The sequence below is a fragment of the Sabethes cyaneus genome, chromosome 3 (assembly GCF_943734655.1).
Source record: "Sabethes cyaneus chromosome 3, idSabCyanKW18_F2, whole genome shotgun sequence".
Classification (NCBI taxonomy): domain Eukaryota; kingdom Metazoa; phylum Arthropoda; class Insecta; order Diptera; family Culicidae; genus Sabethes; species Sabethes cyaneus.
The window spans coordinates 45194613-45219076 of record NC_071355.1 but is presented as its reverse complement, the minus strand read 5'-3'; the positions used below and the strand labels follow the sequence as shown (position 1 = coordinate 45219076).

The following is a 24464-nucleotide window of genomic DNA, read 5'->3' as shown; positions in this document are numbered from 1 at the left end:
TTAGCAAAAAATCCTTCGTCAAAATATCTTTAGGATTCTAACAGATATTCTAAAGATTTTGACGAAACAGATTATTTGTTATATTTTCATTTGGATGCTTTTTTACTTGTACGAATTTACATCTACGGTGTTTGAAAGCAGACAAGTTATGATCTTTTGATTACGTGGAAGTTATAAAGAGCAATTTGAATTTATGGCTGAATCTAGGATACTGGTGGCATAAGTATTAAACTCCAGCCCAGAGCCCCTTCAGGGGGGCCTCGCGCTTGGTGATGACTAGAGAAAAATGTTAAAAATTCTTCTGGACAATCAGTGGTTGAATACAATACAATAGGCTGTTCAGAAATATTTGCATGATTGCCATTGTTTCCTTTCCTCTTTTGTTTAAATATACAGTGTAAAGTGTAAATTATAACATACCGCGGAGCATTGGCGGAAAGTAGAGGGGGTAAAAGAAAATCATAAATAAGGCTTTCGGCCTAATAAACCTAACATCAACGCTTCTTGGGTTAATGGAGAAAATCTCAGATAACTATACCCGCAATGAGTTTTAAAAGATTGGGGGATTAACATAGATGAGGATTAACATAGATACCAACAGGCTAAATCGATAATTGAGAAATCGCTCAAATATCAAGAAACGGCACTTTTAGCTTCCCCTGATACTGGAGGAGCCTTCGATTACACATCCTTCGTTTCAATTATTAGTTTTTTTTTTTCAAAACAGAATGAACCACACTACAAAGCGCTGGATTTAAGCAATGCTTTCGAGAAAGAAATCCCATCATAATTGGCAAATACATCGGTCACGATTTCGGTGGTCAAAAGTTGTCCACAAGGAGGAGTTTCTTCCCCCTTACTTTGGTCACTGGTGGGAGCTAATAGACTAAACAGTTAAGTCTACTGTCTATCTACTCAAATCAGTATTGCGAAGCCCACACTCGTGTGGTTCAATTTTCTCACACACGCGTACTAATTCGAACAAACATGCCGGCATAAGCATCCCTTTAAAACTCCCGCTCTTATTTCTTCATGCGCTGCAACGCGTTTTTGCGAGCGTGTGTTTAGCTAACAGCTACAGTTGCAGCCCGATCTGCTGATACCGATTACTCACGACGGCTCGTACTCCCAACTGTGAGTAGAATCGAGGGCGAGGATGCAGAAGAAGAAGAAAAAGTAATGCAAAGTTTGTATTCCAATGCGCCACCAGCAGCTGATCACGGGCAGCTAATTCCCCACGAATTTTTTGACTCGGGAATAAGCTACGCAGGAAGACGATATGGGGATGTGCGTGCGCGAATGTGTAGATAGCAGAATGCCTGCACGCAGCATCGGCGACTGTATCTTTTACGCCTGCGTGTGCGGCGTAAGTGTTGAATGCTATGTTTCTCATACTCTTTGGCGTGTGAGTAGGTATGGTTGATTTCTCGCTCGATTCGCAACATTGACTCAAACCCTGCGGTAGTTGAAAAGTATATACAGTAGTTAGTTAAGTGTTAGGATGTAAACATGAAAATGATAATTTTGTTTGACCCTCTATAACTATAATAGCTCACGTCCTACATGCGGCCCTTCGACGTAATACCCTCGGTCCGTGAATTGCTTTGAGGGGATTTTTTCAATAACGGAATGGGCACCAATATACAATTTAGTCGTGACTTCTCTTACGCTCTGAGGAGTTGAATATTTCTGGTATGAACGCAGGGCGAGTCTTGAGAAATGATAGTTGAGTCCGTAAACTGTGTAGAACAATTGGAGCCTGCCTCAAAAGACGATCAGTCAGACAGTCACAATGGACAATTAACCCAATTCCGTAGTAGCCTCGCTACTGAATCTGCATAGGGCCTCGCGTGTTGTAACGCCGGCTCTGCTCCAGCCAGATTGATTATGAGAGTGAGCATGAATCCCGTCGTTTCCGTTGCTCAACCTGGAAAGAAAAAAGGAATTAGAATCCAAAACCGAAAAAGAAGTCGTAAGTAAATAGCTAAAAAGAAGTTATCTCAGTGAGTCAATATTTATTAAACAGAATTTGTCAGGAAAACGAAACGACAAAGGAAGTAAAAGAGGTAAAGTAGGCAAAGGAACATTATAGTGTGTATGAAGGAAAAAAAAAAGAAAACTGCTTGTTGTAAGTTTACCCTATGAAAATCCAATTTTTAAAACTCATTACTTACAGTTTGAGCTGCATAAACCGAATTGCTGTTTACAGAAAATAGATCTTTAAAGAGAACGGATTTCACTGCACAGTCGTCCGGCATCCCTGCGACGTGGCCGGCTCACCGTAGTTTTCCAGCTTCCGCCAACTGTACGATGGGAATCTGCCGGTTGCTCCAAGCAGTGCCGGTTGCTCGTGATTCATACGCCTCCGCCACTCGCCGCTTTCCGTTTGTACTCCGCCAAAAATAGTCCGCAACACCTTTCGTCCAAATACGGCGAGTGCACGTATGTCTTCCGTAAGCAAAGTTACTGCCTCAAGCCCGTAGAGGACTACCGGTCTGATTAGCGTTTTGTACATCGTCAGCTTTGTGCGGCGGCGTATGCTCCTTGATCGAAGCGTCTTGTGGAGGATTTTTCCAGCTTGAATGCGTCGTCGGATCTCCTTACTCGTATTATTTACGGCGGCGACCAGAGATCTTACATAAACGAACTCGTCAATCACTTTCAGTTCAAAGCAAAGCCTAGGTGCTACATATCGTTATCGAAACTTGACCTGTTTTTATACGACAGACTTCGCAGCCAGCTGTTAGACTGCATGACAATTGCAGGGCCCTATTCCTACATGACATGGTGCATGACCCTACAGGGCTACGTTCCTATTGACTCTAACAGCCTCTCCCAGTCGAGGTTCAAACATACAACGACTGGCTTATTAGGGCAGCGTCATACCTCGGAGCTAACTGGAAGGCCGGGCTTCCAGTTCATCGCCGTCAATAGTCACTGTCCGTGGGAGGCAAACGTTGCAGCCAACTGACTATTATTTATGAATAAATCTTCTAAAAATTGACTCATTTAGTTGAATGATCAAAATTGGAAGCTGATCGCAATTGGGAGTTAATCGAAATTATCTGCATCCACGGTATCCTGCACAGTTGAAAACGCGACTGAATCAACTTGTTTTTTCCACGTTGAACGCATATCTTTAGCACTGTTGGCTGTACCCTCACTTACCAGTAAACCATTTGGTTTGTATATCTCGATTGCAACTGAGAAATATGTAATCATATCTGAACGAAAAAGTAATATTTCACGCCAAATAAGAACATATATGTACCAAAGTGGAGGCAATGTACGTGCGAAAATTTCGACAATTATTCGTAATTCTATCTTGCATTTTATACTGCAGTTTTTATAACACGCAACTTAATACTCCTGAATATATGGTTAAGATATAACTAAATATTGCAAACATCTATACTGCTTTATAATTCACAGTCCTGAGTTGTATATGACGACACGCACGACTGCAAAACAACTTATTGTTCACTTTGTTTTGACATACTATAATCATTATACATTTCCAATGTAAAATTGACATGAAAACGATTTAATGTGAACTTTCTATTACGATCTTGTGTTATCTGGGTTCGTCGAAGTCATTGTTTGACAATTGAACAAACTTTTTCAATGAGTTGAAACTCCGCTCCAGCTAGAACCAAATCGTACATCAAGTTATCGTAAATATCTCTGATCAAATTCGGAATCGTATCTAATGCTTAATAAAGTGTGCCTATATTGATTTTTAATCGTATAATTACTAACACACATACGATTTTCAGCACAGCATTATATAGCAGTATGCAGTGAGTCGCGCTTAATCGGATTTTATCGTATATACATTCTTATATAGATGAAATGGGTATAATTATTCCTCATCACGTATATGGCCTCCAAAATTTGACGGATATGTCAATTTGGCGCATCAATTACGACTTATTGGTTTGCATATCTGTACGTAATGCTGATTTTTTTACTTTTATATTCATACAAAAATGCTAGCTGGGCTGACGATTTAGAAGGTTCATCTCTTTCGGCACAAAACGGACATTATTAGCACCACTCTACTTTACAGTAGTGTCAGCTAGCTAAATCAGGCCAGAAAATAACGTTATTTTTATGTCTACTAATATTTTACAAAACATTTTTTTTAAAGTTTGTGTTAAAATTTACAATGGATTAGATTGGTAATGGAAAGGATTTTAACATAGATTCATTACTGCACGTCGAAGTCCAACAAAGCGTAAGCCCAATGCAGAGAAAACCAGCCACAACGTCCGAAACAACAACAGATTACCAGCCTCTGTATTTTGGGACACGCATGGAGCTTTGCCCACGAACTATCTAATCTAATCTCATTTTGACGCTGCCAATTCTTGAAAGCATCCTGGAAAATGACGATTACTTAAGTCTATCGTTGTTCTGTGTTAACGGCCAGGCCAACTGCGTAGCATTTAGGCCGCAAATAGAATTTCTAGGAGTCGATTATAACCGGAAAAAATTTATTGAAAATTATTTTTGAGCATCAGAATCCCCGAATTGACGAGGAAGGAAGTGGACAGTTTCTTTTAATTGTTTCGTCTCTTTCTAGAGTCTTCGTTCGAATTGTGTCGTATTAAATAGATTAACAATGTTTGCTTATATAATCGGAAATGGTGTATCATGTGTTGTATGTATGTGTTTGGTGTTTTATACATATTTATATACTTGCAGTCGTTATAATAATGAATGTTAAGTGGCCCGACTCCAAGCCGCCGGGAAGGAACTTTCAAATACAGTGGACCCCCGTTCGTTTGAACGATTCCTCATGCAAACTAACAGGGTTACTTTTTAATTTGAACAACTGGTAACCCGAAATATGCTGAAACCGCTGTGAACTGGCCGCCCTGCTGTTTATTATTGTTTTGGTGGTTTGTTTTAGTCGGCAGTTGCAAGTGCGAATATTGCATTTTCCGATCGAATTTCTATCTTAATCGTTAGGAAAACGAAATGTGAAACCGATTAAACACGCTAGGTCAGTACAAACAAATCGTGTTTATGTGCATTGTCTGCATAAACAAATGATGTTATGTTGAGAATGACATTTGAACCATTTTTAATTTGCACGTCGTGCAAACCAACGGGGTTCGGATTAAAAAGTGTTCAGATTAAAAATGGTCAAACGAACGGGGGTCCACGGTAGAATATAGGCTCAACACTTTGAAAGCCGTCTCCTTCTTTATTTTTCGTCGGCTTCACTTTCTCCGAGCGAGGATTTTCGGTCGACAGTCCTGCTGATGAATGTTGTTGTTTTGTACTATAAAAGCTTGGTTCCTTACCCACCGACAAAGCCTGAGCACGTAAGTGCTGTTCTCGTATAAAACAGTTGTTCTAAATTTTTTTGATTTTTTTATCCCACAGAAGCTATCAAATTTTTTGTTGTACTTAGCGATATGATTTACCAAAGACGTATGTCGTCTATTTGAAAAAAAAAATCGTTCGTCTGTTTTGCAGCTGTGACCCACTTTAATTGAAAATGAGGGTATTATTCATTGCTAATCAATAAACATTTCGTTTCAATCTGTTTATTTTAGCATCATATTTTCACAACCTTACGCACGATTTTTATCACCTCTAAACTTTTTGATTGGATGGTCAAATGGCCTGCAAACCATTTTAGTATTAACTAGTGAACGAACAGGGTTGGGTCTTCCTATACACTCCAGTGAGCAACATCAACCGGCAGGAGGCTTCAGTGCGTGTCTTCTTTTGCGCATCGTTAACACAATCCTCGTTTTTCCGCTGTGTGGGTGGCGGCTACCGTTGTTCACGGCATCATCGTGCCGATGCAAAAAGTCTCATTTTTTCCAGCCTGGGCAGGTTCATATCCTACATTCCGACCTACCGTCGTCGTCGTCGTTGTCGAGCTACCGTTTCGAACAGACGAACAGACATGTGTGTGAGGAAACAAACTGGGGACGAATGGATGCAAGTGGATGGGAAATAATTAATTCCCCCTTTCGTTCTTCAGCAGGATCCTTCATTATTCTGCGTTCTTGAGTCTTATAAATATAGATTCAAAACAAATATAAATATAGCAGCCCGCCATGACCCTTTTGCGTGGCTCGAAAAGTAACCGCTTGACTTGATTTTACTTCTGGAAGGATGATTACTGTATGGAATTGTGTTTGAGTGGAATGATGCGGAAGAGCCGCACCGCATACGCATGAAGGCACACGTAGGCAAACGAAGATGCTTGAATGGATGTCAATGTCAATTTAATTGACTTCTGATAAGCAAAGTTCGACTAACGTACTACATCGATTCCTAAAGCAATAGAAGTGATGACGCATCAAAACTAAGCACCTCATTCATTGATGAGGTCATTGCCTTGTACGTACAGCTCGTTATAATTTTAGCTCCCAGTCCCAACACATGCTGCAGCGGGGAAGAACAGCCTAAAACGTAAACAGCTTCAGATTCCATTAGCTGCATTTCAAACGGATTTATCTTTCATTGCTCCCTTTTTCGCCACAGCAAAACCTTAAACATTTCGCTTCCCTATGAACCATCGTTGGCTGGGCTGGGCAGGAACCTACTTCTTTGTGAATAGGCTCTTTACTTCCACCGACTGGCTCCTCGCACCGCACACGACATTAGCCCATCGGGCGTAGTCGACTCCTAAGAGGCGTAAAACAGAAGCCAAATTCATTTCAAAATTAAACGAAACATAAATACGGCAACGATCGCGTGTAGCCCGCGGAGAGCGAAGATGACTGGCGACGGGGATGTAAAAAAAACCTGTTTCTGGCCATCATCGCCCGGTTCAACTTTCTTCAGGTTTACCTTTGGCTCCCTGGATGGATATGCGATAGTGAAGTATAGTTTTTTTTTCTTTCGTTCATTCCGACTTGCGGGAGAGAAGACGGCAACATAGCTGTCCAAGTTTTTCACTATAAAGACGCACTCAAGGTTACGTCGTCCTGGTCGGGTCGGCCGGATTTTAGTTTCTGCTGAAGTGCAAGAAACTTTGCTCGATTTCATCGTCGCTGCTGCAGCACTGAGAAAACAATTTATTCTTAGTAAATTTTTCCGGACTGCGCCTCGGGCGCTCTGAATTTATGTTTGAATTATTAACAGCAACTTTTACTTCCAGTCGCCCTATCCGGATTGGATATTACTGCTGTTTTTTATTACTCTCTCACTAACAAGTACCCACTTGTGTTTCGTTTTGGAAAACCGAGCGTTTATAGTGTTTTTTATAGTTGTAAAGGATCGGTAAAATAAGTAGTTTTGTTAGCTATCGGAAGTGCTTGATTGCAACGAAGCAAATAATTACTAAGGCTAATTTTATCATGATAAATTTGCTAGATATGAAAATTTAGTTTAAGTTTATTATTCGAAATTTAATCCGCATTAAAAAAAACTAGTAAACACTCACAAAAAACGCCCTGTGATTTTTAACTGATTAGTAAATGAATAGCGATCACGTTTACTACTGAATGTGGGTAGGGTTTATTTCTAATTCCCGTCGTAGTAAGTAAAGCCATTCTAATTTTCATCATTTGTTGGATGGATTTAATGAATACTCTAAAAGTTCTTGTGTTGATTTGACTAAAACACAGTTACCTTCCGATCCGTGAACTTTGAAATCACCGAAAAGCGATTATAAGAGCATATCATTGAAATTACGCAACTGGCTTTATTTCTTAAATTCGTCGTACCGTTTTAAAATCCGTCCATCAAAATTTTTCATCGTCCGAACTAAAAATCACAACAATTTCATAGGAACGGAGCCTTTCTCCAAACACCCGCGTTGAGAATCGCGGTTCACACTCTAACACGCTTACAGACGAACAAAGTCACGCGCAGTGCCTTGCAAGTCGTAAGGGCCTGTGACAGTGTCGTCGTCCTGAAAGTAAAATTAAGTTAGATAAAAAACTTCTCGGTCGGTGGTTTCTACAGTTGACGGAGGAAGAGACACAATTTGTGTGTCTAAAAATGAATATGATATGAATATATGGTACATACAACCACCTGCCTTAGCAGAACATCCGTTCATAGCAATCATCATGAGCCTATCATGTCAAAAAGAGTTGTACATTTTCAACGATTGGTCATGCTTCACAACTCTTGTGTGAAGGGCCAAAAGGGAATTGGTCGATAAGCAACATCACTTACACTTACCAGGGAGAGAATCTCCTTCCAAGGGCTAAGTCACCTGAGTCAATCGTTGAATAAACCGTCTTAATGCAGAATGACTCCAGCAGGTGGGGAGAAGAGCCCGCTCATTATCCACGATGTGTTGTTAATCGGGCCAAGATTAACCCTAGAAAGCTGACTGTTTCACTCTCCCTAGGCCCACCGCTTCAAACAAGTGCTCTGATGGTCCCTCCCTCTTCCCGATTCTAGTTTATTTATGAAATGTGGTATATATGGGTAAAAATAGAACAATCTCACCAGCAGTCCTTCGAATGGAATAGAGTTGCGTCCTTTTAGTTTCCATAAATGCTTCTAATAATTGATTTAATTTTTCTTCTGGTATCCAATATCCATGTGCAGTATTAACACTCGTATTGGCCAAAGTTTTCACTATAAAGCAGTGAATGCTTCATAAGCTAAAACGAAAAAAATAATTAAAATAACTTATATTATGCTTACCAGATCGTGTGGCTCCACCGCACCGTCTGCCCAAAACCTCGATTATGAGATCAGGCAGCCGAGAACCACACAGTATCGCACCTCCTAGCTTGGCTACTCAATAGAGCATTACCGGGTATGGCCCCGTGGAGGCGCTAGGTAGGGGCTTGGGATAGCTAGAGCTATATTGGACGCTCCTCATTTGCCTTCCCCATTTCATACCCACAATTTGTGTATCTAAAAATAACCCAAAACTAGATACGTCGCTGCATTAGTAAGGTGCGTTGCGCAGTCTCTTTTTGTCCAGCGCCTCTATGGTTCAAAGGTACAAGTACCAGCGAGCCACACGCCCTGGTAGGTGTTGTGGTTCGAATCCAGCTATAATCTCTGATTATAGCTTGGTTCGACCCATGCACCTTCCAGCATTGGACAAAAGGTACGAGTCACAACGACGACTTCCCCCCCTCCTTTCCACTCTTTCCCCTCCATTTTCCAAAAAAAAATCCTTACTTTCCCCTACCGTCCCTTCATCAACTGTAGAACAAAAAATATTAATATAATATGTTTGACCGCAATTCAAGGTCAAGACTAAAAACTCGAAGTTGGTCTACAATCACAACAATGTTTACGAAACTATCGTGCATGTATTTGTGTAGGACGGCATGACAAATGTTATTCTGCAAAATTTATGCAAGTCAGGCAAGTTTTCCTGGCTGTAGAATAACGATAATGCCTTGCGTGAGTTATTTTCATTTATGAATGACGGAAATTAAAACGATTAGTCGACATTTTCTTCTTCGTCGCACTAAAAAACGTAGGAAATTTGGCTGGTAGGACTTCTTTAATGATAAAAAGCATTTAAATAGATCTCAGCTCACTTTGATTGACTGCGCATGATAGACAACAAACTATTAGGGAATAACTAGTGTGTCATGAAAATGCTGATATGTTTAATAATTTGTGTTGGATAGGACGGGAATAGGCAATTACGACGAAGCAGCAACATACACTATATGTCAAAATACTTTTGTTATTTCCAGTGGGACTCGGGGTAAAAATTTACCAAATGTGACTATTGCGTTGTTCAGAAAATGCTGTTATTCCGGTTAAGAATGAGGCCAGTATGTGGATCTATGATAATTAATAGATGAATGTTTCTCGGGCTCATCCCGATTTATCTCAGCTATCACAAATATCTCCGAAAAATGTCGGATTGATTGGGTCGGCCGAGGGCTTAGGGTGAATAAGGGGATGTAAGCGGGATGCGATACCCGGCTTGGATGCCAAAGGAGCATTCTACGATGATTACGGGCAATAATAGAGGTACTAAGCTTTTAGCATTAAGTCAATTGTTATACTGTATTACATTTAATTCACAATAATACTATATTTAGCAGTTGGGTTTTGGAGTTTGGTGACGGATTCCCGTTACAAATACTGGGCACTGGCTCTTTGATCTCGAGGGTTGGAAAACGGGGTCGACTTCATGGTTTAAAGCTTCTGTCGACTACCGCGAACGCACACGTCGGGGTGCGCTCAATTTAGTTTGTAGACCTATCTTGGGACAGTGCATAAATGCCAGGGGGAAGAAAGATGAAATTTGTTCCATTGGTCGAGTGGTGGTACAAGATTTGTGGTTATTTGTGTTGGAAAATTGATGGCGGGTCCACTTCCCGGTCCTTGGCAGAGAGATCTTAGAGTCGGTTCGTGAAGTCCGCGCTGGGTCAAAACACCTCCGCCTACAGGCACAGGCGTGTCGGCTATGGTTGGGGCTCTAGCTGTGTTTTAGTTGGCGACATTGCCTGTCTTGTCAGTTGAACTGGCGTTTGAGGTCTCTCTAATACTCTGATGATGACAACACAAAGGACTCCGCATAAAGTTTTATACGCTAATAAGCGACCAGCTGGATGACCCGAAAAAATCCAAGGTTCATGTTTGCTTTGGAAATGATGAACTACTGTGTTGGTGGTAGTGGAATGTAATTCGATATCCAATAGAACGCCATGATCCTGGATGTCGATAAGCTTTTGTAATTCGATACAATCAGCAGCTAAATGCACTAATACATGATAAATTTTAAGATCATCAGTGTCACGGTTCTGCATCCTGAAAGAGGTAACATACAGACATCACGGTAATACAGCGAGCATAGCATGGGTCCGGCTTTGCTACCTTGAGGAACATCTGAAGTACTCCGGAAGTCACAAGACTCAGTGTTCCTCAGCATGTCAACCACCGACACTACCGGACAAAAGCTTCAACTTGACTTATATCGCATACGTTTTCAGAAACGAACTTCAAAGCTTACTACACTTAATGGGCTGAAGCATTACTGCCGGCGAACATACTAGAGAACTGCTGAGCAAAAGAAATTACCGGTGTATTGCAAGATTGAAGTGGCGTTTGACCTGGAAATCTAGTTTCCTTGCGCTTCTCGTTAACGAATGCGGTTCAGACGTTTCAGATTTGGTTGAAGATCATGTTGCTTTTGCATAACATATTTCGAGTAAATATGGTGGTTATAGGTTGTGTATCAACAGCTAGCTTTAGCAAATTCTCGTTTGGTGGTCGCATCCCGAATACGGCAGTACTTCTTCAGCGCAGCGGATCTCCTCTACATTTTAAATGGCAAATCCATGTATTTGACCGGGCTGGTTAAACGCAAAAAAACGAGCGTCTGTACGAAGCAATCCACCATTGATGTTGGTCAGGATCTGGGAGAAAGAACAAATACCGGAGCAGTGGTTGGATGGCGTCATTTGCCCAAAGGGGCATCGACTCGAGTGTAAAAACTATCGAGGAATTACATTGCTCAATTCTGGCTATCAGTTGCTCTCCCGTATCCTGTTCTGCAGACTGATACCGTTAGCGGAGTCCTTCGTCGGCAAGTACCAAGCTGCTTTTCGTGAGGGTCGCTCCACGACGGATCAGATGTTTACCCTGCGTCAGTTACTAAACAACTTCCGGGAGTACAACTTGCAGACACATCATCTGTTTGTGGACTTGAAGGCTGCGTACGAATCAGTCAAACGAAATGAGCTATGACGGATAATGCTAAAACATGGTTTTCCGATGTAAGCCGCGAAGTGAAACGACGAGTTGCAGCCGCAAATCGGGCTTTGCGGATTACGTAACCAGCTGAACTCCCGTAGTTTGCAAATTCGTATAAAACTGGTGCTCTTCAGAACACCAACACCAAAAAAAAATCAGCATGGTTGAAATCAAACTTTCAAACTTGCGGTAAACAATATACCGTTCTGATTCAAACCTAAAACAGTTTCAAACTTCGAACACTCAAAATAAAATGCTCGCTAGTATCGCTAGTATGATAAAATATTATGCTTATTGTATACCACCGGATAGAGGACATCCTAAATAACACGGTGGTATACAATAAGCGTACTATTTTATTATAGGGTAAAGAACTAGTTTTAAGCAGTCTAAGCGGGTCACTGATTGTTTTACCTTATTACAAGCGATGGGTTGACTAAGTGGGGAATATCAGCATACCAATCTTCTTGCTATCTTTAGTTCTTCAAGCTGTTACCATTGGAAGACACTATTGTTGAGCTAAACTTTTGATTTTTCGCTTTAAAAGTTGGAGCGGCGGAACTAATTTTGAACAGACCGAACCCATTTTCACCCGCGAGGTGCTTTTTTAAGCAATACTGAAATCTGAATTTTTTTTACGTCCCCTTAAAAAATCCCTCGAACTTTTCCCCCTATTCAGTAAGTTCGCGTTCCTATCCGTGACCTACTAATCGGCATCTGATGCGTAATCGGCATAGCGTATCGGCATAGATGCGTAAAATGCCATCTGTCTAAATTGTTTATCGGGGCATACACTCACCGCACAGTTCGGCAAACGGTATTCGTCGTCTCTTATTCTCTGGTGTTCTTATGGGAAACTGCGAGTTTGACGTCTCACTCGCTGTTCATAAGGATGGTGGGAGAACAAAAGAGGTCAACATACAGCAGTACAAACGATCCGAGTACAAACGATCAGAACAGTGTTGTCAAAGCAAATAACATTGAAACACATCGTTGCTTCATTAAATCACTGAGAAAATCTTCGAAAATTATTGAAAAAGCTGTCTTTTGTGTTGTTTTTAATAAAGAAAAATTAATTATGAACATACATTTCTCTTGAAAGTATTGAACCCCGTTTTCACCATAGGAGGTTTCAGGTAATTTCAAACTTAAAATTCTTATTTCCAGAACCGAAACAGTGTCTTGGCAACACGATAGTTCATCAGTTGTGCTGCAGCTGCTGCTAGTGGTGAACAGGTTCCGTCAATTCAGAATTTGTTTTCAGTTTTGTTAGAAAATAATAAAACTTTTGGCTACTGACAAAGCCTTAGATAATAGAAAAAAAGAGACTGAATAATATGGTATGTGCCAATTGGGTGCTTGACTTTCAGAGTGGTTGTAATCAGTGCTGAAAATTTGATGAATTCGTTAGTAGCGAGGTGGCGATTGCTGAAGAGCAGCTGAAAAATGTACGTTTTTGGACAACAATTTTTAATTCATCATATTTCTTGTCGGAAACCCAGTAAATTGTGTTTGTGTGAATCAAATGTATGGTTAAGTGATTTGTGAAGATGATCCTATCAAAAGATTTTGAAAATATGAATAAAAAAGTGCATTTTCGGATCATTTATGTTCAACTGATTAAAATAGGTAACACTGCTTAACTCGTTCCTTACCCTATTAGCGATGCCAGCGTGCATTTTATTCTGAGTGTCCAAAGTTTGAGACTGTTTTAAGTTTGAATCAGAACGGTATTCCGTTCCAAACAGCTGCGGTGAATAGAACCGGTCATTGTGCCAGCTCTCGGTGACAATCGTCACTACGATTTTCGCATCGCTAACTGAGATGAAGAAGTTTAGACGAAGACTTTAGTACGGAGTCCTCTAACATTCTGATAGTACAAGCGAATGCAGTGTAAGGCTGTTTGTAAGGCTGTTCTCAGTTCTCAGTAGCAGCAGGAGAGTAGCAGTTCTCCTCCAACGCAACATCAGTAACTGCCGGAGGGGCCAATACGCCGCCGTCTTTCAAGTCTCCCGCTGCGCTAGAACCATGTAAGGCTCGAGAATCGTACTTCTCTTGGATAAAGCGGTTAAAAACCCCTGCCCCCCTGATCGTACTTGTCTTGGATAAAGCGGTGGAAAACACGGTACCACTGTGGTGGTAAGATCAATGGCTTCCATGGTACCAAAATCTAGTTGCGCTCTAGTGATGCAGTACCTTCCTGGCAAGGGAACAGCGTTTTGGTAAATCAAACATTACCGCTTCTTTCCACGGATCAGTGATAACAATTACAAAAAAAAATTAAATAAGTGCATTAGTGGCAATTAGTTGGCATGACTAAAATATATGCGGAAACATTATTTCACTTTTTAGCATAAATTCTATGAACTATTTTTTGTAGAGCAAAAATATTAATATAAAATCTTTTATTGTGATTTATTGTCATAGAATGTACATTAGATAAACCAAGTAAAATCTAGAAATTTGAGTGTCAAAATAACTTTTAAAACAAAAAAGGGGGAAATCGTTTATTCCATCACAACATTTGTAAAATCTTAAGTACCTAATTATTTTTTTACGAAGATCATCCTCCAAAACTCTAATACAATCCATCTCATCTGTTCGATAAATCTATATTAAATCTAGAAACTATAAACAACGGATTTTTATAGATACTTCACTGCTAGTGGTAAAAATCCATAAACAAAACACTGTGCATCAAGCCTTAATTGTCGATGTCAGTCGAATGAGTCATTTAAAGAACGCCACTGCATCAGAACTGTACAACTTACTTGAATAAAGTATGAGTCAGTTAATCAACAACGTAATTGAACTTTTATCGATGATGATCTCAGAACCATATATTTTATTCTTTTACAAATGTAAAACTATAGTCCCGCTTAAGGTGTTTATTTTTGTTTTTAAAATATTTCGCAGTTCATTATTTCGAAGCTTTCTTGCCCTATAAACCTGTTCTAATAGTGTCATGTTGTGCTCTTCTCTACGTTGCAGATTCCGGCCTCTGTGATCAGCAGCGTTGGCACGGTCAACTATCAGCAATCGGCGGCCGCAGTCAGGCAGCTGTATGTTGTGGCACCGGTTGGCTACACCGGCGAATCGAACCAATCCAACAACCTGCCCGCAGCCATCATCGGGAACGATGTGAACGGGCAGCAGCAACCCTTCGGCAGCAGTTCCCCCAGCAGTAGCAAGCAGCACATTGCAACCCGTAACACCGTCTGTCTCGGCAATAGAATGTTATCGCAAACCAGCATCTCCGGTGGATCCTCGACTGCTCAAAACTCAGCTACGACGACGATGACGACGACGGCGGCGGCCGCAACTGCAACATCGGTGGCAGCAGCAGCAGCGGCAGCGGCCGCCGCAGTCGGAACAGCCAATACTAGCAATGGAAGTACAAATCAACCCCGCCAGCATCCGAAGAAACGGAAGTTTGATCTGGCCGAGCTCGAGGAAATGGAATCCCACCGGGGCAGTGCAGGATCTGTTGGACCTCTGCCAGTGGACACCGGAGGAGGAATGCAGCAATTGAATGGAAACAACACTAGCAACAGTATGGTAAATAATAACACTAGTGGTAATGGGAATGCAGGCATAACCAATGAGCATTCAGAGATGAATGAAACAATTTCATCAGGATACTCGGAACGCACCGGAAGTAGGCCACCGTCGCCTGCATCGGGCAACAGCAATAGTACCAACACCTTGGGTGCAATAATAACGGTCACCTCGATGGGCTCGCACCATCCTGTACCGATGGATGAAGGAAGCGGTTGTGGTAGCCCTAGTAGTAGCAGTAACAACGGCACTATCAGTGGGACAAGGTCTCAACAGCAGCACTATAGCATGCCATGTGGTGTACAACAACAACAACAACAACAACAACAACAACAACAGCCACAACATAGACAAATTTTACTCTCATCTGATCTAGGACGTCCTCAACAGCAACAGCCGCCAGCTCAGGCACTGCGAACCGTGGATGGCTACTATGCAAATAAGAAAATTTACACCAGTGTTTCCTACGGGTAAGTCCGGCATTAATAGGCATAAATAGGTACGATTCTCGTTGAGCCGTCTGTGAAACTCTGATTCACGAACTTTGCTCTCTTTCCGCAAACGGGCAAAAAAAATCGCACCGAACTAAGTCACGTATGTTTTACCATCCTTAGGGAAGATTGAAAAGACAAGTTTGATATTAAAAAAAATGCAAATGATTTTTTCTGCAATTCTATGAAAACCATTCACATTGTTAAGCGTAACATTTGTTATAAAACAAATGTTGAGCTCCACTTAGAATCATCACCCCAGCAAGAACACCGCCGTACTGTAGGGTGTCTATAGTATCGCGGTGCGGACTTTTTTTTTCCGCGAAAGCAAATCAACATCACAGTCTGTTTACAATCTCTGGACTTATTGCATAAACCGCTCGCCTTATTGTTTAAAAATAGCGATATTTTACTCGCAAACAAACATGCTAATATATGCTACTACGCTGAAGACACAGCTAGCCAGCCAGCCGCAGGGAGTAGGTATAGAAGCAGAAGCAGAAGCGTTTCGTTTTGCGTATGCAGGCCGCTGGGAATGATCACATGACCGTCATGAAGAAGTGTCACTTGAATGTGTATAGTGTACACTATTCTTACTTCGTTTGACCATATTAGCAGCGCCAGCGGGGTTAGTTAGAGTGGATAAAGGCAATCGTTGATGCTTTTCCGTGTGTCTTTTCGAAGTGATGCGGCATGGGAGCACGAGAGTTTCCTGCATCATTGCAAATATGAGTTGCTTTCGGAAATAAATACCGTAAGAATAGGTTTTATGGAATTCAACTCCAGAATATCCATATGCTAGGGCGATAGAATACAATATGTTAGACTATTTCACGTTACAACATCATAACTATTTTTGCAACTCGTTGCCCTATATCGAATCTATCTGTAGGAAAAATTAATTAGTGATAAAAATGTTGTCTAAAACGATTGTTTTATTCCGATAATAGATTTCAATCGCGAACCAACGGCGGAACTAGCTCAACTCTTAAAATTTTGAAGATAAAAACTATAAACTACACCTACGTAACAGAACTCGGGCGCAATTTGTGCATAAACTCACGCAAACAATTTGCACTTTACTCTAATATGCTGATGATCATAAAGTCTTTTTTTTTTGTTGAGCATCTTAGTATAAATGCGAAAATTGTGAAAAGTCGAAACCTTTTCCGATTAACTTCTATTTATTTTGAAATGCGCATTTGACCGAAAAAAAATCGTTTTTTCTTTTTTTAATGTTGATAAAATAAAATGGTCAACAAAGATGCTTGGGGTTATAATTGACCCTCGCCCCCTCCCTTCCTCCTTGATATAAGCGCTAGTTTCGCCAACGCTGACAAATTCGTTCACTGACATGACATGACATTCATTCTACTTTTTACCGCACAAGAACTCGCAAGCAAGCGATCGCTTATGTGAAAGAGAAGAAATGAAGGCATTTATGCAAAAATTTTGTTTATTTTAATGAAGACTTATATGAAAATCGAAAGTAGCACATTATTACTTGAATGAATATTCCACTAACAGATAAGACAGTAATTTTGACAATGATGTTTGTTTGGGTTCGTTCGCCATGTGCTTCTATTTATTGTGTTTAATTTCTTTCGGTCACGTAGTCAGTGAATGGCATTCTGCCGAACCTGTTCTCTGGTCAAACTGAGATTCAAACACACGACGAAGCCAGTCGTTAAACCAGCGTTCTACCTCAAGGCCATCTGGGAGGCTGACCAAAGCTAACTAAATTACTTGACTTTATTGGCGACGGAACGAATTATGGTCCTACCATATTGTCAGTCCTGGACTGCCGTTCGAACACCAGCTGACCGTGCGTCGTCGTCGACAGAGCACATCCATTGAGTGCGGCGGAGTGCCAGTTTTATGCGAATTTGCAAACTACAGGACTTCAGCTGGCTATGCAATCCGCAGAAACTTCGATTCGTGGCTGCAATTTGTAGTTTCACTTCGCGGCTTACATCGTTATCACAATTAACGAGCCTACCAAGGTATATGTCTTCCTCAACTACGATATGAAGTCCTATCTAGCTCCGCCTCGGCACCAACACCGTTTGGACTCCCACGTTCCCTACCAGCAACCATGTACTTCGTTTTGACGGTGTTAATAGTAAGTCCCAATCTTGCTACTTCCCGTTTAAAAGGCCTAAAGACCTCTTCCACTGCTCTACGGTTTATTCCGCTGATTCAGCTCGACGTCATCCGCAAAACCAAAAAGCATGTGAGTTATCGTGATGACAGTCCCGTTCCTTTCCTCGTTTGCTCTTCTGTAATACGAAGGCAATGTTGAATAGTAGGTTAGGGAGTGCATCCCCTTGCTTCAGTCCACCCTACGTCACGAAAGCGGCAGAGATCTCACCAGCTATTTTGACGCATGATTTTGACCCATCCAGCGTCTCACGAATCAGCGTAATTAGTTTCGTCGGAAAACTTTGTTCTAGCATTATCTGCCACAGCTCATATCATTTGACTGAATCGTACGCCGCCTTAAAGTCCACTGATGCTGAGTCTGAAAGTTGAACTCCCGGAACTTGTCTAATAACTGACATAGGGTAAACATCTGATCCGTCATGGAACGGCCCTTACGAAAACCAGTTTGGTACTCACCGGCAAAGGACTCCGCTAATGGTCTCAGTCTACAGAACCTCCCATATCCTGGAGAGCACCTTATAGGCAGAGTTAAGCAGTGCAATGCTTGGAAATTTTTTACACTCAAATCGATGTCCGCTTTTAAAAATAGGGCAAATGAGGACATCCAACTACTCCTCCGGCATTTACTCTTCACCCCAGATCCTGACAATGAGCGGATGGATTCCGTCGTAAAGCCGCCAACTCCCCGCAAGAAGTCCAGCCTTCCCAATAACCCTACCGTTTTTCCGCTCAATGATTATCTTCTTAAACTCTTCCTTTGTTGGGGGCTCCACAATATGACCATCGCTCGCAATTCTTATCCTGTTTCTGCTGAACTCCCTGTTTACCTCTCCATTCAACAACATCTGAAAGTGTTCTGTTCACCTGGCTGCTGCCGTCGATTTGTCAGTGAGCAGATTGCTAGCACCGTCATTGCACATCACAGGCTTGGCACAATTACTTAAACTCACCGTTTTGTACAAACTCCGTGTGTCATTGCTAGTGAATCTTCGCTCTGTACCGGCGAACATGTGCTCGTTGTACTCGCGTTGTTTTAGACGGTGGGTTCTTTTTTCCACAGCTCTAGTCTCTCTATACTTTGCTCTGTTCTGAAGTATAGCCGCAGTGAGCATGCGACTCCTGGCCTGATACTCTCTGGTTTTCGGCATCAAACCTGACACGCTGTCTTCCACGCATCGTGCCTACAAGCTCTTTCATAGTTGTTTCAATGGCACCATGGAGGTTCCTCCCCAATCCACTTATATATCTTCTGCTGTTCTGGGATTCGTTGTTCAAGCTTTCTAGCGTATTCCGCTGCCACGCCATCTACCGTCAACCGGTGGATGTTGAAACGTAGCGTCCTCTCAGTGCGAGCATTCGTCGCACATTTAACAACCTTGCGCGAATCTTACACACAACGAGATAGTGGTCAGAGTCGTTATTTGATCCCCGAAAAGACCGTGCATCGATGACATCTGGAAAGTGTCTGTTCATGACATGATCGATCTTAGAGCTAGAGTCTCCATTTGCATGCTTTCAGGTGTGTTTCTAAATCTTCAGATGTGGAAAGTAGGTGCTACAGATGGCCATTCCTCTGACCGCGGCAAATTTTATGAGTCTTAAACCGTTATCATTGGTTGACAGATGAAGGCTATGTCTTCCAATAAGACCACGGAAAACTTCCTTGGACACTTTACATAGGTTCTCTCGAGTCTGTTGTACAACCCTTCCTTTTGCATCATCGGATTTATTGTTTTTCGATGCGTCTAAGTTGATTTGATTAAGCTATAGTTGAAGAATTTGCTCTTAATTTTCACACACATATACGATCGTGTTTGCCGAAATCTAACGAAACTGGATGAAGTTTACCATAGCGTTAACTGTAGTTTTATGGTGCTCTGCCAAAAAATCTAAAGTAAATTTCGTACGATTTCGGTAAACACGAAAATTCTAACAGCCCTAATATTCAGCCGCTCGCTCCGAGACAGACACTGTTTGAGCCGCTCCTCACCTGGGAAACACGTACTCAACTTCTCACCTTCCAGCGTAGCTGCTCAAGGGTGTACAGCATTTCCAGGTATGACTATCGATCGTCATCGTTTGACTTAGTTCCTGAAGGGAGCGCTAGGACGTAGAGACTTGGAAGCCAGAGCTACTTTTGACGCTCCTTTCAGGCGACTCTCATCATTTAGTAACCATCATTGTCATGCCATTACCCAACGAGGACCAATTTTTCCTCAGTTCCCCCAGCGATGGTAGAAACTGAAAGACGTCACACGCTAAAGGTTCTAGAAATTGAATTTTACAAATCCTTTAGGGTTCAAGGGTTATGCAATACCGGCGAAAAGCTAGATTCGAATCCGCTTATATTTGACTACCATTATAACCTGCTTCAACCTGCAGATCTCTTGGTTTGGTAAAAAGTAACGAACCACGAACTTATTAAGTGTTGCTTCAACTACCGTCTTTTCCTCTAACGCCTTTCCGACTTTAGAAATACTATAAAACATCTACCTTCCCATTACTCTCTTCTATAATTCCTTCCACTTATTGGAAAGACCACCGCTATAGAAACATTTGGAAAATCCAGTCTTTAGACTGGAGTAAAGAAGGCACACTTGATGGCACAAATCTTCCACACGATTGTGAAGAACGTGCTGCACGAGCCAAAGAGTAAACCTTAGTAAAGTAATGCCTCGATAGCTGCTAGAGTCGAAATCTTTTTATAAGTAATTAAGTACGGCTAATCACATCTTTAAGCCTGTCTTCTGACATGATCCGATGGATCGCATCGCGCGGCTATTCGCTTCCCACTTTTGGAAATTCGGGCCCAGATTGACATCACTTTTTTGAACTCTTGAGATGGCTCCATACTCTGCTTGGACGTCACTCATAATCCTCACTCCGCGTGCTTCCTTTCTTTTTAGCATGTTAGCAATGTTAGCATGACAATGTCGGTCCTGAAAACACTTCACTTTGATGACATCCGATAAGTGACGACCGTCAATCAGAACATAATTTCAATACAAATGATTGTGTCTATCAGCATATGCAGGTTAATTCTAGGTGAACTTACTAATATTTGAACGATAAAAATGCAGATAATCATTCCTCTGAATGCGGCATCATTGGTCGATGAATCAAAGCTGTGTGGTGATCTAACCTTCTTCACTGTTTAAAATAACGGTTAGACACCAAAATCTTGTTAGAGTAAGTGTGTGAACCAGCTGTTTTTCCACTTGTTTGGCAAACAAATTCCATTTTTGCATTTTTGCTTCATCTCTTCAGTTTATCCTTCACATTATATCAGAATACCTCAATCGGCCTTACCACCTCAGAGATATTGGCCGGAGTTCACTCCTTGGGAACCACAGTTACTCCATTGTCGTTGTACCACTATTTGATCATGTTCGAATAGTGACAACTTGTCAAGTCGGATCAGAAAAGACAATCAAATGCCACTTCCAGGTTTCCTGTCGATGGCCAAGCGTTCTTCACATTGTTTAAAGTTATCATACACCATAGAATTAGGATTGTAGTTCAACAGTTCATCCAGACGAATAAAAAAGATTTGCACAGAGTCCCTCGGGCTCCACCCATAGCAATCGTGTAAAGATTTTGGAAGATTTGATTCCCCGGGATACCTATCATCTCTACTATTGGAATCTTCGTAATTCTGAAAGCAGGGATTCTGGTACTTAATTAATTATTGTTTGAACTATTAGTTTTTACAATTTTTAGGGTTATTTTAAAATAATGAACATCTTCATGGCGCCGTTTCTGGAATGGAAAATTAGCTCTATTATCGTTACCAGCTATGTCAAAGGGATTTGTTCGATATCAGTTAAAAATTGTCTTATATCGAATTGTCTTACATCGAGGTTGTTTTATAACGAGTAATATAATGTAATGAAGTTACTATTATAAATAGACTCTGATCTGATTTATGAGCCCCTACAGCGCATGCGTGATCACAGCCACGATAAAAACTGTCAGCAGAATATCAAACGATGACGTTTCCGAAGAAATATGGTGTGCTAAATACAGTCAAACGCTGCTTTGAAATCAATGAAAGTTGTCATTCCGTTAATCGCATTTAAATGTGCGTTAATCGCATTTTCTTGTCTTTAAACACTATTAGATAATTCAATTAATTTCTTATTCTGATATATAATCAGTTCGAGACTTTCGAATAATTTTTCAATTCTTTAATTGTACCAAAACTAATTTCTGGGTAATCAAATTTCAAATCCTTCTTCAAAATCGCTCTGGAATACACGAAAGTTATCAAACTTTATTTTCGCAAAAAACTACATAAAACTGCATTTATTCCCATTGTCAGGTCCCCGATCAACAGTTACAAATCGGCTGCTACTCCACCAGGCACCATAGCTTCAGCAGTTCAACTGCAGCCTCAACAGCAGTCGCTTCATCACCACCAGCATGTTCGAGCTTCACCGTCGTCCATCCAACAGCAACAGCAGCAGCAGCAGCAAACGACAATTTCCCCGCCCAGCAGTACTTCCACGGACGCCGCGGCATCGCATTTCGTTAGTAGCACGCAACCGGTAGCGAGCTTTAACGCCACAACCACTACCTCGGCCGGCACTCCTTCATCCACTCCTTCCCTATCGTCGTCGGCAACAGTCGCTCCTTCGGTTGCGGCCCCATCAAGTCTGATCGATCTGAGCGACTGGTCCAATCACTATCGGGTGCTGGCGAAACGGAAAGACTGTTACGAGTCCGGTGTGATACGAGCCAGTTCTTCGCCGAGTACGGTGATAGTGCAGTTCGATTTCCCAGAGGGTAGTCAACAGGTGTACGGTGATGTATTCGGCGCTGGTCGCTACGACATCATCGACGATGCCTGTCCTTCGGCATCGGACGTGGTACCCGGATGTCGAGTCTGCGTTCGAGCTCGAACTGTACCGGCGCATCCGGCGGGCAATGTTTTCGTGGAGGCCATAGTCAAAGAAATGCAAAATAATACCAAGCAGTTCTCAGTACAACTCATAGGACCGGGCAGTAACGCTCAGGAGGTAGGATCCCGTGTTTAAATTGTTTCCCCAAAGCTTCAACAACTAAATTTTTTCTAGATTAAACTGGTAAAGAGGGTAGATATTCGATTGCTGAAACCTCCCTGGTGGGATGAGCTGGAAGAAATGGTCGAAGTTGTTGAGGGTGCCAAGAATCGTACTCAGCAAACTCCTATGGGTAAATCTGCTACGACGACGACGGGTTATCATAACCCCGAAGGAATAGGCTCAATTTCATCGGCACCCACAAACGCTATTATGTACAGTCAGAACAGCATTTCGGGAACTGGTGTAGGTACGAATATACAATACAAAGCGATCAGCATAACGCAAGGACGTGGTATGGGAGCGACAGCGACCTCTACGTCCCGTTATGAGGCTGGACAACAGCAGCAACAGCCACATGTGCCATTACAAGTGTATCAAATTCTTCCGACGCTACACACGAACGAAGAGCATTATCGAACGGCGGCTACATCGCCTTTTCAAACGAATCAATTGAACAGTGCTGTTGGCGCTGGAAGCGCTTCGGAAGGTCAACCCACAACGCTGATTGCCAACAGTCACTATCAGCCGCATCATTTAGCTCCGCAACAGCAGCAACCACAGCCGCAACAACAACAACAACAACAACAACAGCAACATAGCAGTAACGATCTGATGGCTCCTGGTGGCTCGAATAAAGTATTAACATCGGGTAGTCCTGACGATTTGCGTGGCACAAATCGAACGTACTATGATTACGAAAGCGACGATGAACTTCGCCGAGAAGACATCAACTTTCCGCTTGATGGTGGTAAATGTTTAAAATAAACTGTAATAATCATTCGGTTTAAACTGGTTTTCTTGTTGAATTACAGAAAATGAAAAATACTCAGGCAGCAGCAAACGCAGCAGCATGCAGAGCCGTGGAAGTACGTCCAGTTTGCTGGACCAGCGAAGTACTCCTAGATCTCAACCTGCAACTCCAAGGTATTTTCTATTATTTGATCAAATATGTATAAAAGTTCAGTTGTATAATATTGGAATCATTGTTTAAACAGATCTCAGGCGGAAACGCCCCATCACTTCAAGAAGGGTGACGTAGTGTGCACTCCTAGCGGCATCCGAAAGAAGTTCAACGGCAAACAGTGGCGACGGTTGTGCTCGAATGAAACCTGTACGAAAGAATCTCAGAGGCGTGGCTACTGCTCGCGGCACCTCAGCCAGAAGGGTAACGCCCTGCGGTCCTCGACCGGTTCAACAGCAAACCATTTCAATAGGTTAGTTGGACCACAAATGTTTCACGAAAGAAAGACATTCGATAGGTTTGGCTTTTTCTTCCAGCAGCAGTCGCTCCAGTAGCAAAACTCAGCTGGATGAAGACACTTCTCGGGATTCGGAAACTTCGCCCAATTATCGGGTTGCCGGAAGGTTTGACCAGGAGGAAACGGACGTGGCCAATATGCTCGGTAAGTAATGGCTAGCCAAATGAGTTTTCGATTTCCGGTAATTCGAATTAGGTTCCCATGCTGCTCTTAACTGAGCCGTATTCAGCATTCTTTTCAGCGTCAGTGATTTTAAATTGAAACTG

General features: G+C 41.9%; 1 protein-coding gene across 9 annotated transcripts in view; it reads left to right on the top strand.

Moving 5' to 3' along the window:
• The window catches only part of LOC128744127 (putative transcription factor capicua), a 118561-nt gene that overhangs the window by 50982 nt on the left and 43115 nt on the right, over positions 1 to 24464 (top strand). For 8 of the 9 annotated variants that reach the window (XM_053840921.1, XM_053840922.1, XM_053840923.1 and 5 more), the window contains exons 3-8: positions 14656 to 15692; positions 22198 to 22894; positions 22952 to 23687; positions 23752 to 23863; positions 23935 to 24153; positions 24218 to 24342. In XM_053840921.1, the coding sequence (XP_053696896.1) occupies positions 14656 to 15692; positions 22198 to 22894; positions 22952 to 23687; positions 23752 to 23863; positions 23935 to 24153; positions 24218 to 24342 (2926 nt within the window). The remainder of the gene's footprint in view (positions 1 to 14655; positions 15693 to 22197; positions 22895 to 22951; positions 23688 to 23751; positions 23864 to 23934; positions 24154 to 24217; positions 24343 to 24464) is intronic. The other variant, XM_053840925.1, reaches the window with a different exon arrangement.